The sequence below is a fragment of the Solanum stenotomum genome, chromosome 3 (genome assembly GCF_019186545.1).
Source record: "Solanum stenotomum isolate F172 chromosome 3, ASM1918654v1, whole genome shotgun sequence".
NCBI lineage: Eukaryota > Viridiplantae > Streptophyta > Magnoliopsida > Solanales > Solanaceae > Solanum > Solanum stenotomum.
In genome coordinates, this window is record NC_064284.1 from 10,487,688 (window position 1) to 10,503,809 (window position 16,122).

A 16,122-nucleotide genomic window follows, 5' to 3' on the forward strand; every position below is an offset into this window, starting at 1 on the left:
TTTTTATGAAGTTTATTATAGTCAATTATTTGATCTTTCTTGAGACATAGTATTCATAATTTGTCAAATTTCTATTACTTCTTTGCTCTTTTATAAAAAGTTTTTATTTTCTACAAATAATACTCAATATTTTAAAAAAATAAATACTTATAACCTATTTTATTTTTAAAATGAGACCCCTTAAATTTTGGAGCCTAAGGCAATTGCTTTTTTTTTGCAATGCTGCCCCTGATTACCCACGTTAAAGGTGCTAGCCGATGAGTCAAAGTAAGAAAGGCCCAAATGTAGGGGCATAAGGACCTTCTAAAATTACTGTACAAGGGATAGTCTTGGTACTACACATGTACAACATATGTTGGCATGATTTTGGTGAAATGTCAAACTACCCTTACTCCTTCCAATTTTCATATTTGCATTGGGATTTGGGTTGAACTCTTCTGGATGGCAAGGTAATAACTATGAATACTCATCGACTTTCAAANAGTCAATTATTTGATCTTTCTTGAGACATAGTATTCATAATTTGTCAAATTTCTAATACTTCTTTGCTCTTTTATAAAAAGTTTTTATTCTCTACAAATAATACTCGATATTTTTAAAAAATAAATACTTATAACCTTTTTTTTTATAAAAATGAGGCCCCTTAAATTTTGGGGCTTAAAGCAATTGCTTTTTTTGCAATGCTGTAGAGCCGCCCCTACGGCCACGTTAAAAGTGCTAGCCGATGAGTCAAAGTAAGAAAGGCCCAAATGTAGGGGCATAAGGACCTTCTAAAATTACTGTACAAGGGATAGTCTTGGTACTACACATGTACAACATATGTTGGCATGATTTTGGTGAAATGTCAAACTACCCTTACTCCTTCCAATTTTCATATTTGCATTGGGATTTGGGTTGAACTCTTCTGGATGGCAAGGTAATAACTATGAATACTCATCGACTTTCAAAATAGAGTAGAAAAATAAGACCTCTAAGCCCATATCCAATCAACATCAAATTCTACATCAAAATAACACATATTTTGGTATAAAATTTGGTGATGTTTTGGGGCTCTAACCCAATACCCCTTTTTTTTAGCGTAAAATTTAGTATAATATGTTGGAGTTGATTTACACTAAAAGTGCCGACACTATTTTAATGGAGTCAATTCCCTAAATGATCATTCAAGTTTAGGGAATTGTCTTGAAATATCATTTATATTTCATTTAGAATCAAAATATCACTCAACTATCACTATTTTCTTTCAAATATATTTGACACTTCAAAAGCCTCACTCTCTCCTAGTTGGCATGACATGTCATTAAATTATTTTTTTAATAATAGACTAATTCAATTCATTAAACCCATTTAACTAAAATAATGATCATATTAAATTTTCATACTTAAAAAATCTTTTATCATAATTAACTTTTTTACTTTTTTATGCGATGAAGAATAGTTTTTTAAAACTTACCATAATATCATCAATTTTGAATAATTATAAACACATATATTCAAAAAAAATATTGAGATATAAATCACTTATGAATGTCAACTTACATCAATTAATCATATATTATATAATGGATCAATAATATTAAAGGTCAATTAACTATTAAAAAATAATTAATTGGGTGCTTTGAAATTCATATATACTTACAATATCTTTTTTTGAAAAGAAAATAGAAAGTGAATATTATTTATATTAGAAAATTAAATTTGATCTTTAAATATCATTATATTAATCTCATATAATATGTATATTATTGAATTAAACTAGGTAATTTAATTAATTATTACTTGTATTTCATAAATTTGGGATGAGATAAGAATATATATATATATATATTGGTGTTTAATTGTATGAGAAGTTAAAATATATAAAACAGAATAAAAGAATAAAAATAAAAATTAAATTAAAAAAAAGTTAAATAATTATTTTCTCTTTCTTACCAACTTTTTTGTCAACCTTACAAATTTATTTGAATACTTTTATGGAAAAAATTGCTTAAAATTTTCAAATAATTTACTTAGGAATTTATAAAAATTACCAGGTAATAATTGCACATAGAGGTTTTTTCATTGAATTTTGTTTGGTAAAAATAAAAAAGGAATTATATTTTTTAATTTTTTTTATAATCTTCATAAATTCTCATGTAATTTATATATTTGTTTTGTAGAGTCATAAGTTTGATGAATTAAATAGGTCAATTATTTTTTTAAATGATGATTTAATGACATGACGTATCAACTAGAATAGAAGGAGACTTTTGAGGTATTTAGTATTGTTTTTTGGATAAAAATATAATATTATTCACTATTGTAAGCATGAATTTCAAAATACATAATTAATATTGTTGTAATAGTTAATTGACCTTTAATATTATTGATTCAATACGCAATTTATGATTAATTGATGTAAGTTAGCATTCATGACTGATTTGTATATCAATATTTTTTTGAATGTATGTGTTTATAAGTATTCAAAATTGGTGATATTATAGTATATTTTAAAAACCTATTCTTCATAACATAAAAAAATAAAAAGTTGAATTATGATAAATGATTCTTAAGTATGAAAATTGATTCTTAATAAATTAATATATCTTTTTTTTAAAAAAAAATGATCATTATTTTAGTTAAATGAATTAAATTAGTCTATTATTAAAAAAAAAGATTTTATTGACATGTCATGCCAACTAGGATGGAATTGACTCATTTTAATGTTAAATTTAATGTTATAGGTTGGAGACTTGGAGATGCCCTAAACCCCAATTCCTTGGTAAAGTAATACTGCTTTTAAATCATTTAAAAAAAGAAAAGAAGCTCAAAAGAGACAACACATGACACAACGATGACCCATGACTAAAAATGAAATACTGTATATTTAATGGATCGATCACCAAAACGTTTCATCACAACAAACTAGCTGGCCACTAATGAACTATATTTCCAAAATAAATATACTTAGTTGCCACCACACCACACCACATTGTGTTTGGTTCTCTTCTTTGCTTAAATTGTTGTATGTTCTTCCCATTTTAATAAATAAACCATGATGAGTGAAAGGAATTCCGAATTTCCTCTTCTTTCCAACAACATCGAAAAGGGATCATGGAATCCTGAAGATTGCGATAAGGGATGTTGCGATATAGGTGAGGTTATTGAAGAGACAAAGAAGCAACTAGAATTAGCAGGACCTTTGGTTCTTGTGAGTTTTTTGCAGTACTTTTTACAGATGATATCGATCATGTTTGTCGGTCGTCTTGGAGAGCTTTCTCTTTCAAGTGCAACTTTAGCCACTTCTTTTGCTGGTGTAACTGGCTTCAGCTTCATGGTAAGAAGCTTAAGTGCTAATTGGAACTTACATTTTATCATTTACATGTTTGTATGACTTAATTTGATCATGTAATCCTTTTTTTTTCCGTATGGATAGCTGGGAACGGGAAGTGCATTGGAGACATTATGCGGACAAGCTTATGGGGCAAAACAGTATCATATGCTTGGGATACATATGCAAAGAGGAATGCTTGTATTGTTGGCTATTAGCATACCTATATCGATTATATGGACATTCGCGGGGCATATATTTGCTTTTTGTGGACAAGACATGGAAGTTTCAGTACATGCCGGATTATATGCTCGTTGGTTGATTCCCAGCATTTTTCCTTATGGACTCCTTCAATGCCAACTTAGATTCCTGCAAACACAAAGCAGACTTAAACCACTTGTGTTCAGCACTTGTTTTACGAGTTTAATTCATGCGTTGCTCTGTTGGACACTGGTTTTCAGATTGGGAATGGGAAACAAAGGAGCTGCGCTCTGTAATGCTATATCTTATTGGATCAATGTGCTGATTTTGGCGCTTTATATAAGGTTTGCGTCATCCTGCAAGGAAACATGGACAGGGTTCTCCAAGGAGGGTGCAAGAAACCTTCTCAGTTTTCTATCATTAGCTATTCCGTCAGCACTTATGGTCTGGTTAGTTCCCGTGTCATTATTCTTATATCATTTTTTCAATATGGATCCTTTACTGCTCAATCTGATATGAACCTTTTGAATTGGGAACAAGCTTGGAGCAATGGGCATATGAGTTTCTGGTGTTCATGTCGGGGTTGCTTCCTAATCCAAAGCTCGAGACATCTATGATGGCGATCAGGTTAGTACATAATGTCAAGAGCTTCTTCATCGATAACAAAAATAGAGACCAACAAAGGGGTTGATGACTTTGAGTTGGAATTTTTGCATCAAGATTAATTTGATCCAATTCATCACAGATTTTAATTTTTTTTAATCTTTCCCCAGCCTAAGTATCAGTTCTCTGGTGTTCAGGATTCCCTTTGGATTTGGTAGTGCAGTAAGGTAACTTTTCCTTTTGCTAGCGTATATATATCCTCTAAAAGAATAAAATTTTCATGTTGTTTGTTCTTTGTCTTGTGGAAAAGTACGCGGGTATCAAATGAATTGGGGGCAGGGAAACCTAAAGCAGCCAAGTTAGCAGCACGTGTCGTCTTACTTCTGGCGGTGGTAGAGGGCCTATTACTAAGTGGAATAGCAGTTGCAGCAAGAAATGTATGGGGACATATATACACTAACGAAGATGAAGTAGTAAAATATCTGTCCACGATTATGCCAGTGCTTGCATTGTCCAATTTCATGGATGGAATCCAAGGGGTTCTTTCAGGTTTGAACTCCAAACAATATAATTGAAGCCATATACTTGTGATACAAAAAGAATTTACAATTCACTTTGCTCAACTCTTTTCGACTATTGATTCATATTTTTGATAAAGTATTACTTTAACTTGTCAAAAATTTAAAAAAGAGAGTGTAAAAGGAGTTAAAAGAATAAAATAATGTGAATTTTAGCCTAAAGAGTGTAAGAAAATAAAACAATTCTTCTTGATTTCTTCTATTTAAATGGGATTAAAAAGAATAAAATAATATATTTTTTTAAAAAATATATATATTTTATCATAAATAATTAATCTTTTCCAAAAAAAATTAACACGTAATGGTAAAAAATTGAGGCCCCCTAAAATTGGGGGCCTAAGGCCAATGCGTTATTCAAATAAGCATAGAGCAGGCCCTGCTAAATACAAAAATTAAGTGCATTGATGATAACACAAAAATGAAGTGCATTGATGATAACTTTTAACTTCAGGTACTGCTAGAGGATGTGGTTGGCAGAAACTTGGTGCACAAGTCAATCTAGGAGCCTATTATCTTGTTGGACTTCCTTGTGCAGTCATTTTAACCTTTGTCTTCCACCTTGGAGGAAAGGTAACAAATTTTTCACTTGCAAATGTTCGTATTGATCCATTGTTAAAATTACTCATAAAATCGTGTTAAAAGGATCAAATTTGTCCCGTATGTATATGTTTGAAATATAGCAACTTTGTTAAACTTTGAGGCTCATATTGTTTCTTTTATGTCATGATGATGGTAGCAGGGTCTTTGGACAGGGATTATAAGTGGCAGTGGTTTTCAAGCATTACTTCTTCTACTTATTACGTTGCGCACAAATTGGGAGCTTCAGGCAAGTTCAAAATTTAATCTAATTTAGTTACAAACTATATATCCTTTGCTACTATTCTGATTGTAGTAAAACAAGAAACACTATTGTTCTGACCAGGAACTCTATAAATTTTTATCAGGCAACGAAGGTCATGCATGCGTAGGCTACAGGTTTCCGAAACATGTACGGATTCATGTTTGCATGCACCTTAACTACTTCATCGGAGTACCTATTATATATCTCCCATACCAAAAAAGTCATACGAGGAAAATTAATGTACAGTAGCAAGCAGTATGATTTGTGATTATCAAAAACAGCGTTATTCACGCCTCTGAATTTTCTAGCCACAAATATATTTATGTCTGATACAATGGTTTATATGTGATGGAGACTTTTTTTTTGTTAGGTTGGTATTTTGAAATACACGTACGGCTGATAGTTTTAGAGTTGCCTCATTAATTAGGTATAAAGCCTTTGTACCAAAAGACTGTTATTATCGTGGTTCAAATTCAAGACATATGATTAAGAGTAGAAAGATCTTTAATCATTCCACCACTACATGACTCTGAGTAGTTGTTTGGGGGCTTAAATGACTTGATGTTTTGTTTTTTTCTTTTTGAGTTCAACTAATATCCACCGTCGGTGGATACTTTATTTTACACATTTTTTTAATTTTAATGTGAAATTTTTTTATTAATTAAACTTTAGCCATTAAATTAAACAAATATTATATGTCATCAATCCAAATAAGAATTTGGAGAAATGGAGACGTGGAGAAATGGAGACGAGGCCAATCCTTTAAAAGCATATTTTACTCTTTTACTAAAATTTAAGTGACTCGTATGTTTATTCTTTCTATCACGATTCAAATTCATGATAATGTTTGTTTCTGCTTTGGTAAAATTGCTCTCCACACTACAAACAAGTTGTAAGTTCCTCCTAATAACTTAGTGCTTGTCATCTTCTTGTTTCTGAATGTTAATGTTATGCCAACTCAAACTTGGAATAGACATTTTTACCTTCTCTTCCGTGTGTTCTGCGCAAGCATAATATCGCACCAGTTGTGTAACCATCAATAGATACTGTTAGAGTGGGTAAAGTTTCAAATTGGAGAATGGAGTGGTGATCTGCTTATATGGACTTGGACAATCGTTCTCTCATGTGTCATATTAACAATTCTATATCCTAATTTCTTTTGCAGTTACAGTTGAAAAATCGTTACTTTTTTAATAAATAAAAAAATTAATTCTAATAAATACAACTGGTAAGTATTAGATATGAATCATATCATATCATTATATGTTCATCATCATATCATCACAAATTCACAATCATATCATACAGTCATATTATGTCTATATTAAAAGTGAAAAGCTTCCGGATGAATTAAAATTACAAACTATTTTTTATTTTAATTTCTGTCAATCATCGCAACAACTTCACTTTGTAGATTACTTTCCACGTTGATGATGCATTATTTACTTTAAATGCAATAATGGCTAAATAATGGCTTTGGAGAACAATTCACTGTAGGAGTGTATTTGATTTAATGTGTTCTTATTAAACTAGTGAAATTGTCCGCGTTTTGCGCGGTTATATGAAATATTTATAAGATAATAATCTACAATATTTATATTTAGGTTAGTATTGGATATATAAGATAATATTAATATTTTTTTCATCTACAACATAATGCATTTTTTCATTTTTTAAAGGGATAAGGGGCTGAAAAATACTCCAACTTTGGTCGGATTTGTTGTTGCGATACTAAACTTTCATAAGGACCTATTACCACCCTAGACAAATTCGACCAAAGTTGGGGTATTTTTCAGCCCCTTATCCCTTTTTAAAAACATATAAAATAGAATATTTTGCATCTTTTTAAGTACAAACTATTCATATGTATATAGTAGAACAATATATTCACTGTGGCGACATAAATTGAATAAGACAGGAGCGGACCCACCCTATATCAAGGGGTGTCATCCGACACTGCTTCGTTGAAAATTTCTAATATTATACTCCCTTCGTCCCATTTTATGTGGCACCATTTCCTTTTTGGTCAGTCCCAAAAAGAATGTCACATTTCCTTTTATGGTAAGTATTTAAAGGTACAATTCCTCTTTTATCCTTGTTGGTCCCACTTAATCTTAAATATAGTGCTCCAATACATTTATGAGGAGAGAGAAAAGTGAGTACTTTTTAATATGACTATTTTTTGAAGGGACAATTTGGTAAACATTTCAAAGTCTTCATTTATTTCTTAAACTTCCTGCCCGATCAAATATTGCCACATAAAATGAGACGGAGGGAGTATTTATTAAAAAAAGGAAAAAACAAAATATCACTAAAAATAAAATAAATGGCATTTCCTAAACAGTTGTGCTGCCTTAGCTTGCTCGTTTTGGCACGCGACTGTAACACAATTACTCTCTTAAGAAGTCGGGTTCGAACCTCATTAAGTGTAAATTTTTGTTTGATTTTGACTTTTTCAATAATTTTTTGTAAAAATCGATATTGATGAGATTCGAACCTCCAACCTTCAATTCCTAGTTAAATTATGATAAAATTGACCAGTTGAACTAGAATATAATTTGCACAATACTATAGTAACGTAATTACTTGTCCGAAATGAAACTCGACACACTAATAAGTTATAAAGTTAAAAATTAAGTCATTGAGGATAGTTGTTGATACGCTTTAAAAAGTTTTTATTAAAATAGTGTTGTTATATCAATTATTTATTTATTTATTTATTATTAAATATTGACACCACTTGCAAAAAATTCTGCGTGCGCCACTGAAATAAAAGGTAATATGTTGAAATAATAGTATATTATATTACGTTGAAAATAGTTTATATGTTTGAATTTTCTCTATCTTTTGTAGGAGTACTAATTTTCTATACAAATACTGATATCGTAAAAATAATAATTTATTATGTCTTTATATTATATTTGCTTATTATAATTTTTTAAACACCAATTAAATATTTATAAGAATTATGAAAATGAAACATACAAAAGTTGTGAATAATGTTTAAGATTAGAAGTTACACATAGATGAAGAGACATTAGTTATAAACTATTCAAATGTACAATTTTATTACATTAAATATATTAATAATTATGCATTGATTTTATTTGTAAAATAAATAAATGAAAATAAGGAGCTAAAATACAAAAAATGGACAAAATAATATAATAATCAGTGACTGCTTAAAAATTATAAATTCATTTCAAACAAAAAAGAATGGTGACAAAAACATATTGTTACACACGCAAAAAAATGGTATCATGAAATTAATATTTTATTTTCAATTACTTTTTTGCAAGTAATAATAAAATGGAAACTCATAATCATCATTTTTTTTGTTGTTATTGAAATGAGATAATTTTATTAATTGTGTTTAATAACAAAATGACCAAATGATTAACATTGACAATACATGTAGCTAAATTATTTATACAAATCAAAGTTAAAAAAAAATCTAGGAACAGTAGCTTAAGTTACTAATACAAGTTAAAGTAAAAAAAAAAAAAAAAAAGAGATAGCAAAAATAATTTTTAATTATGCTTCATTTTTTTTTCTTTCTACCATCTTCCTTTGCAAGTAGATCCATCACTATATTTTGTTCCATATGTCAAACTCTTCATTATATGCGATCAATTGAATAAAAAATATATTATATGAATAAATAAAATATCATGTACCAATTAAAAAATAATTATACCAAAAAAAAAATAATTTAAACTATATGTAATATGTTTGTATATTATTTTTTCAATAGTACTAATAATACTAAATAATTATCATTTCTTGAAATCTAACAAATATTATAATTAAACTACATTATATCCCGACTATTACAAAGAACAATTACATACTGACAACACATTGTTAAGAATTACAAAGGTATTTTTTTTAATTATATTTGCTTGGTGAATGATATATAATACATCTATGAACAAAATATTAAGAAAGCACGTCCAAGTACATAAAAATGAAAATAAAGACTTGGGAATGAAATATATTTTACCTTCATGTACTTCTTTTTTTGTTACATGTTAGATAATTCACAAACAAATATGATGGAGAAGAGAAATGATAATTTTAAATTTGAAACTTCATGAAATTAAGTATGAATTTATATAGACAAAATAGAACAGATGAAAAAATAAAGACTTGAGAATGAAATATTTTTTACCTTCATGTAATTTTTTTTTGTTACATGTTAGATCATTCACAAATCAAATATGAATTTATATTGACAAAATAGAGAAAATGAAAAAATGAAGACTTGAGAATGAAATATTCATACCTTCATGTACTTCTTTTTTCTTACATGTTAGTTCATTCACAAACCAATATGATGAAGAAGAGAAAAGGTGATCTTGAATGTGAATCTTCATGAAACTAAGTATATATGAATTTATAGGCAACATAGAGGAAATACCATAAGATATCATAAAATTACAAATTTAAGTTTGGAGGTTATGGACATAAAAATTATGAGAGTTATGAATATTATTAAAAGTTAAAATTAAAGAGAGATAAGTCATGGGTAATAACTCCTTGTGAATAAATTAAAAAATACTTAAAATATAAGAAAATATTATCATTTTATGATTAGAAGTGAGACAAACAAATAAAAAAATGTGAATAGTTTTTGTTATAAATGTTCATCCATCAATAAAATATTATTTGTATAAATTAAGTAATTACTTTTACAATAAAATAATTAATTTAATTTTTTTAAAGGACAAAAAAAAGGAGAAAAAAGGATGAATGCAAATTGAAGTGTCACATCACTTTATTTTTGTTTTTCCTTTATTATATATGTAGATACTAAATAATGGTTATGATTATCGATTACTTAGTAGAATTGTGAATAAATAGGGGCTAGGCTCCATCCCCATCACACTTCCATCTTCTTCACGACAATCACAAAAATGTGACAAATTCACATAATTACGAATAGGATATCATTCTTTTCTCCTGAAATATTAAGAATATGGTATTGAAGTTGATATTTATTTTCTTCCATATAAAATAATTGCTCTCTAATTGTATGATATGGTTGTTTGAAATGTAGATTAAGGGTACTAGCTTTTTGAAATTACCCCCACAATTGTACTACTAAAAGAAAGGTTGATTTTTCTGTTTACACTTTAATATATCTATGACATGTTTGAAAAGTCACCTGATAATTGAAATTAGTGTAATTATTATGGTAGTAACTATTAGCCAAGTAATTACACGGCCCAGTAATTACACTGACATGTTTGTTTGCCACATCGTAATTACACATGTACTATTTGGATGCACAATTATTTTGAAAATTTATTAATTAATAAACATATGTTCTTAACTAATATTATGTAATAATGGTTGATTTATATTTTTCAAATAGTATATTTCAATTGAATTAATCATAAACATCAAAAGTACAAGATTTCTATGAACATCATAAAATACATGCTTGACAAAAAGATTAATATTATAAATAAAATGACATAAATTATTAAAATATTTGACAAAAAGATAATATATCAAGTCTAACTAAAAAATAAATTACTTGCAATGTGAAGTCTCAAGTCAATACTACCAAAACAAATGAAATTGAGAACATAACATAAGTTCTAAATTCAAAAAGGAAAAAATTAACATAATACTTTTATGTCGAATTTCAACATAACATACATAAATATGATTTAAAAGAAAAGGAAAATGTAAGTTTACAAACTAAATCAACAATGAATTCTACTTTAATTTAAAAATTAGAATACAAATAATATTATGCTAATGAAGAAAATAAACATAGCACAAAAAATAGATAATACAAAAAATTGCATGGAATCACATGAAGTAAAGGTTGAAATTGACAAGGAAATGAAATATAAAAAATAATATATAAAAAAACAAACTTTTAGAAAAATTTAGAATAATAAAAATATAAAAGAATTTAAAATAATAGAAATACAAAATAAATTAAAATGAAAAAATAAAAATATAAATAAAAGAAGAAATTATAAAGTAATCATCTTGTAATTACACCATCTAATTGTCAGCAATTCACAACACTTCCTATGAATTAGAGAGTGTAATTACTCCTTGTCAATTACACTCGCATGACCAATCAAACCGGTTAGACAATGTAATTACACCAAATCTAATTATCATGGTGACTTTTCAAACATGCCCTATATGTATTGTGTTTGTGCTTATTTTTGGGTAAGATTTTAGATTTGATGTGTTTAGACTTTAGAGTTATTTATAGTAACACTAATTTTGAAAATTTTGGTATAACTCATACTTTATCATGTTATGTTGTAGTTGTACAAATAGCCATATATTTATTATCTGATCACACATTACACCTAACTAAATTTAATTGTTCTATCAAGTTTAGACAATCTTTGTTATTTTGTAATGAACAATCAATTTATTTGAGTAGGTTATTTATTTCAACTAATATATGCTAGTCGAATTGGGACTACCAATACACATAAAGTCAAATAAGTAATAATAGAGCAAACAAGGGCTAAAATATATGCTAGTAGAATTGGGACTACCAATACACATAAAGTATCTAAGTAATAATAGAGCAAACAAGGGCTAAAAATGCTTTTAAAAAAAAAAAGTTCTATTAACCCACTTGTCGATATGATTTTAGTGAAATGTCAAAACTACGCTTAGTCCTTCCAATTTTCATCTTTGCATTGGGATTTGAGTTGAACTCTTTTTTGTGGTGTTAAGGTAATAGCTATGAATATTCACCAATTTATGGGAAAGAGTAGAAAAATAGTACTTCCTCCGTCCCTGTTTAGTTGTCCATATTTTCTTTTTTAGTTGTCCCTATTTAGTTGTCCATTTTGACAAATCAAGAAAGGACAACAAATTTTTTCCTATTATACCCTTATTTACACTTCTTGAAAATTGTAAAAATATATGTTGTTTCCCTCCAATTTATTTCACTTGAATTCAAAGAAGTGGTTGTAACTTTAAAGTGAAAAGTTGTCATAAGGGTAAAATTGTAACTTCACTGTGCTAATCATTATTGCCTTAATCTGTGTATCATTTCTAAAGTGAACAACTAAAAAGGGACAGAGGGAGTACATCTAAGCCCAATTCCTTGATGAAAAAAGTTATCACCTTTAAATCATCAAAAAGAAGAAAAGAAAAAAGCTCGAAAGGGACCACACATCAACGACTCATAATTGACAAATGAAATATATTAAAAGTCGTTCTATGGACAAATCACCAAAACGCTTCATCACAACCAACTAGCTTGCGACATAACTCAATTTTGAACCCTCATACTAATCAACTATAATTCCAAAATAAATATAATTAGAGTATTTGGATTTTGGATTTAGTTATTTGAAGTGTTTTTAAATCAAAATAGTTTTTAAGCATTTTCGTGTGTTTGGATGAATTTAAAAAGTGCACCGCTTGTTTTTAAGTTAAAAAGCCAAAAATAAAGTAACAATCATAAATTAAAAACTTTGATTTTTGACTTTTGGCTTATAAGTCAACTTTCCGGGATCTTAATTGGGACCGCAATAAAATCACGTGTTTGGTTCTCTTCTTTGTTTAAATTGTTGTATGTTGTTCCCATTTTAATAAATAAACCATGATGAATGAAAGTAACTCAGAGTTTCCTCTTCTTTCCAACAACATCGAATGTTGCGATGTAGGTGAGGTTATTGAAGAGACAAAGAAGCAACTAGAGTTAGCAGGACCTTTGGTTCTTGTGAGTTTTTTGCAGTACTTTTTGCAGATGATATCGATCATGTTTGTTGGTCGTCTTGGAGAGCTTTCTCTTTCAAGTGCAACTTTAGCCTCTTCTTTTGCTGGAGTAACTGGTTTCAGCTTCATGGTAAGAAGCTAAATGCTACTTAGAACTTACATTACATTCTATCAGTTATATGACTTAATTCGATCATGTAATTTTATTTTATTTTCGTATGGATAGATGGGAATGGGAAGTGCATTGGAGACATTATGCGGACAAGCTTATGGGGCAAAACAATATCATATGCTTGGGATACATATGCAAAGAGGAATGCTTGTATTGATGGCCATTAGCATACCTATATCGATTATATGGGCATTCGCGGGGCATATATTTGCTATTTGTGGACAGGACATGGAAGTTTCTGTCCATGCCGGATTATATGCTCGTTGGTTGATTCCAAGCATTTTTCCTTATGGACTCCTCCAATGCCAACTGAGGTTCCTGCAAACACAAAGCAGACTTAAACCACTGGTGATCAGCATTAGTTTTACGAGTTTAATTCATGTGTTGTTGTGTTGGACACTGGTTTTCAGATTGGGAATGGGAATCAAAGGAGCTGCGCTCTGTAATGCCATATCTTATTGGATCAATGTGCTGATTTTGGCGCTTTATATAAGGTTTGCATCATCATGCAAGGAAACATGGACAGGATTCTCCAAGGAGGGTGCAATAAACCTTGTCAGTTTTCTATCATTAGCTATTCCGTCAGCACTTATGGTCTGGTTAGTTCGCGGGTCATTATTCTTATATCATTTTTTTTAATTGTTTGCTCTCTTACTTATCACATTAGCAAAAAGATCCTAAACTTCCTTCTCTCTCTTTCACCCCTCAATCTGATATGAACTTTTTGAATTGGGACCAAGCTTGGAGCAATGGGCATATGAGTTTATGGTGCTCATGTCGGGGCTGCTTCCTAATCCAAAGCTCGAGACATCTATGATGGCGATCAGGTTTAGTACACAATGTCAAGAGCTTCTTCATCGATAACAAATATAGAGACCAACAAATTAAAGGGGTTGATGACTTTGAGTTGGAATTTTCGCATCAAGATTAATTTGATCCAATTCATCACAGATGTTAATTTTTTTTTTTATCTTTCCTCAGCCAAAGTACCAGTTCTCTGGTCTTCAGGATTCCCTTCGGATTTGGTAGTGCAGTAAGGTAACTTGCCACAAAATCATCTTTTCTTTCTACAAGATATATACACGAAAAGAATAAAATTTTATCATGTTGTTTGTTCTCTGTCTTGTGGAAAAGTACACGGGTATCGAATGAATTGGGGGGAGGGAGACCTAAAGCAGCCATGTTAGCAGCACGTATCGTCCTGCTTCTTGCTGTGCTACAGGGCCTATTACTAAGTGGAATAGCAGTTGCAGCAAGAAATGTGTGGGGATATATATACACTAACGAAGATGAAGTGGTGAAATATCTGTCCACGATTATGCCAGTGCTTGCACTGTCCAATTTCATGGATGGAATCCAAGGGGTTCTTTCAGGTTTGAACTCCAAACTACCTAATTGTAGCCATATCCTTGTGATCCAAAAAAAAGTTCAACACTATAGTTGCCTAAATACAAAAATTTAGTGCATTGATGATAACTTTAACTCCAGGTACTGCGAGAGGATGTGGTTGGCAGAAACTTGGTGCACTAGTCAATCTAGGAGCCTATTATCTTGTTGGACTTCCTTGTGCAGTCATTTTAACCTTTGTCTTCCACATTGGAGGAAAGGTAACAAATTTTTCACTTGCAAATGTTCGTATTGTTAGTGGTACTAGATAGTGTAAGAGCTCATATTGTTTCTTTTTTATGGCATGATGATGGTAGCAGGGTCTTTGGACAGGGATCATCAGTGGTAGTGGTCTTCAAGCTTTACTTCTTCTACTTATTACGTTGCGCACAAATTGGGAGCTTCAGGCAAGTTCAAAATTTAATCTAATTTAGTTACAAACTATATATCCTTCGCTACTATTTTAATTGTATTGTAGTAAAACAAGAAACACTATTGTTCTGACCACGAACTCTATAATTTTTTATCAGGCAACGAAGGTCATGCGGCATGTGTAGGCTACAGGTTTCCAAAACATGTATGAATTATTTGAATGCACCTTAACTATTTCATCCAAATACTTATTACCTCCCATAAGCACATACCAAAAAAAGTTGCCCATTATTAGAGGAAAAGTACGATAGCAAGCAGTATGATTTGTGATTAAACATAACGTTAATTTAAAAAAAAATATTGATTCACGCATCTAAATTTTGTAGCAACAAATATATTGACTGGTACGATGGTTGTTATATTTAATGGAGACTTTTTTTGTTAGGCTGGTATCTCACTAATTAGGTGTAAAACGCTCGTATAGAAGAACTCGTCATTATCATGATTCAAATTTAAGACATATAACTAAGAATAAAAAGATCTTTAATTATTTCACCACACTCTTCACGGTTGTTTGGGAGCTTAAATGACTTAAAGAAGGTGAGCTTCCAAATGTTTTTTTTTACATGAAAGTAGTAATTGTCTACGATCATTCCAAATCAGGATGATCATTCCTTTTTTTTAAAAAATAATTATAACGATACAGGATCATTTATATACAATAGTATTATCAGTGGGTTCAAGTTATAAATAACCATGGCGACCGTCAATAATAATAATTATTATTTCTTTTCATTATATCCTTAACAAGTTATTTTGAGGTAATATTCCAAACAAAAAGTATACTCTATTAAATTTTTATCTACTTACAAGAAAATTTTCCACTTATTTTCAATTTAACAAGCTACTTATTACTCATATATATAAGACTAAAACTATAACA

General features: G+C 29.6%; 2 protein-coding genes across 2 annotated transcripts; both read left to right on the forward strand.

Moving 5' to 3' along the window:
- Positions 1-3,031: 3,031 nt before the first annotated feature.
- Positions 3,032-5,660, forward strand: LOC125857912 (protein DETOXIFICATION 16-like). Its single transcript, XM_049537567.1, has 8 exons — positions 3,032-3,316; positions 3,416-3,960; positions 4,052-4,138; positions 4,285-4,341; positions 4,425-4,663; positions 5,144-5,262; positions 5,432-5,518; positions 5,637-5,660. The coding sequence occupies exons 1-8, from the start codon at positions 3,035-3,037 to the stop codon at positions 5,658-5,660; spliced, it is 1,440 nt and encodes a 479-aa protein (XP_049393524.1). The 5' UTR covers positions 3,032-3,034.
- A 7,473-nt stretch (positions 5,661-13,133) lies between these two features.
- On the forward strand, positions 13,134-15,364 carry LOC125857913 (protein DETOXIFICATION 16-like). Its single transcript, XM_049537568.1, has 8 exons — positions 13,134-13,379; positions 13,476-14,020; positions 14,162-14,248; positions 14,403-14,459; positions 14,556-14,794; positions 14,910-15,028; positions 15,128-15,214; positions 15,338-15,364. Exons 1-8 carry the CDS (start codon positions 13,134-13,136, stop codon positions 15,362-15,364), a joined length of 1,407 nt encoding a protein of 468 aa, XP_049393525.1.
- Positions 15,365-16,122: the final 758 nt, after the last annotated feature.

What these genes read in the sequence shown, in the direction of transcription:
- LOC125857912 (XM_049537567.1), top strand. Translation starts at nt 3,035, where the DNA reads ATGATGAGTGAAAGGAATTCCGAATTTCCTCTTCTTTCCAACAACATC. An exon ending in CCGTCAGCACTTATGGTCTG is followed by an intron (nt 3,961 to 4,051) that starts GTTAGTTCCCGT and finishes ATTGGGAACAAG; the next exon opens with CTTGGAGCAATGGGCATATG. An exon ending in GCACAAATTGGGAGCTTCAG is followed by an intron (nt 5,519 to 5,636) that starts GCAAGTTCAAAA and finishes AATTTTTATCAG; the next exon opens with GCAACGAAGGTCATGCATGC.
- LOC125857913 (XM_049537568.1), top strand. Translation starts at nt 13,134, where the DNA reads ATGATGAATGAAAGTAACTCAGAGTTTCCTCTTCTTTCCAACAACATC. An exon ending in ACATCTATGATGGCGATCAG is followed by an intron (nt 14,249 to 14,402) that starts GTTTAGTACACA and finishes ATCTTTCCTCAG; the next exon opens with CCAAAGTACCAGTTCTCTGG. An exon ending in AATCCAAGGGGTTCTTTCAG is followed by an intron (nt 14,795 to 14,909) that starts GTTTGAACTCCA and finishes CTTTAACTCCAG; the next exon opens with GTACTGCGAGAGGATGTGGT.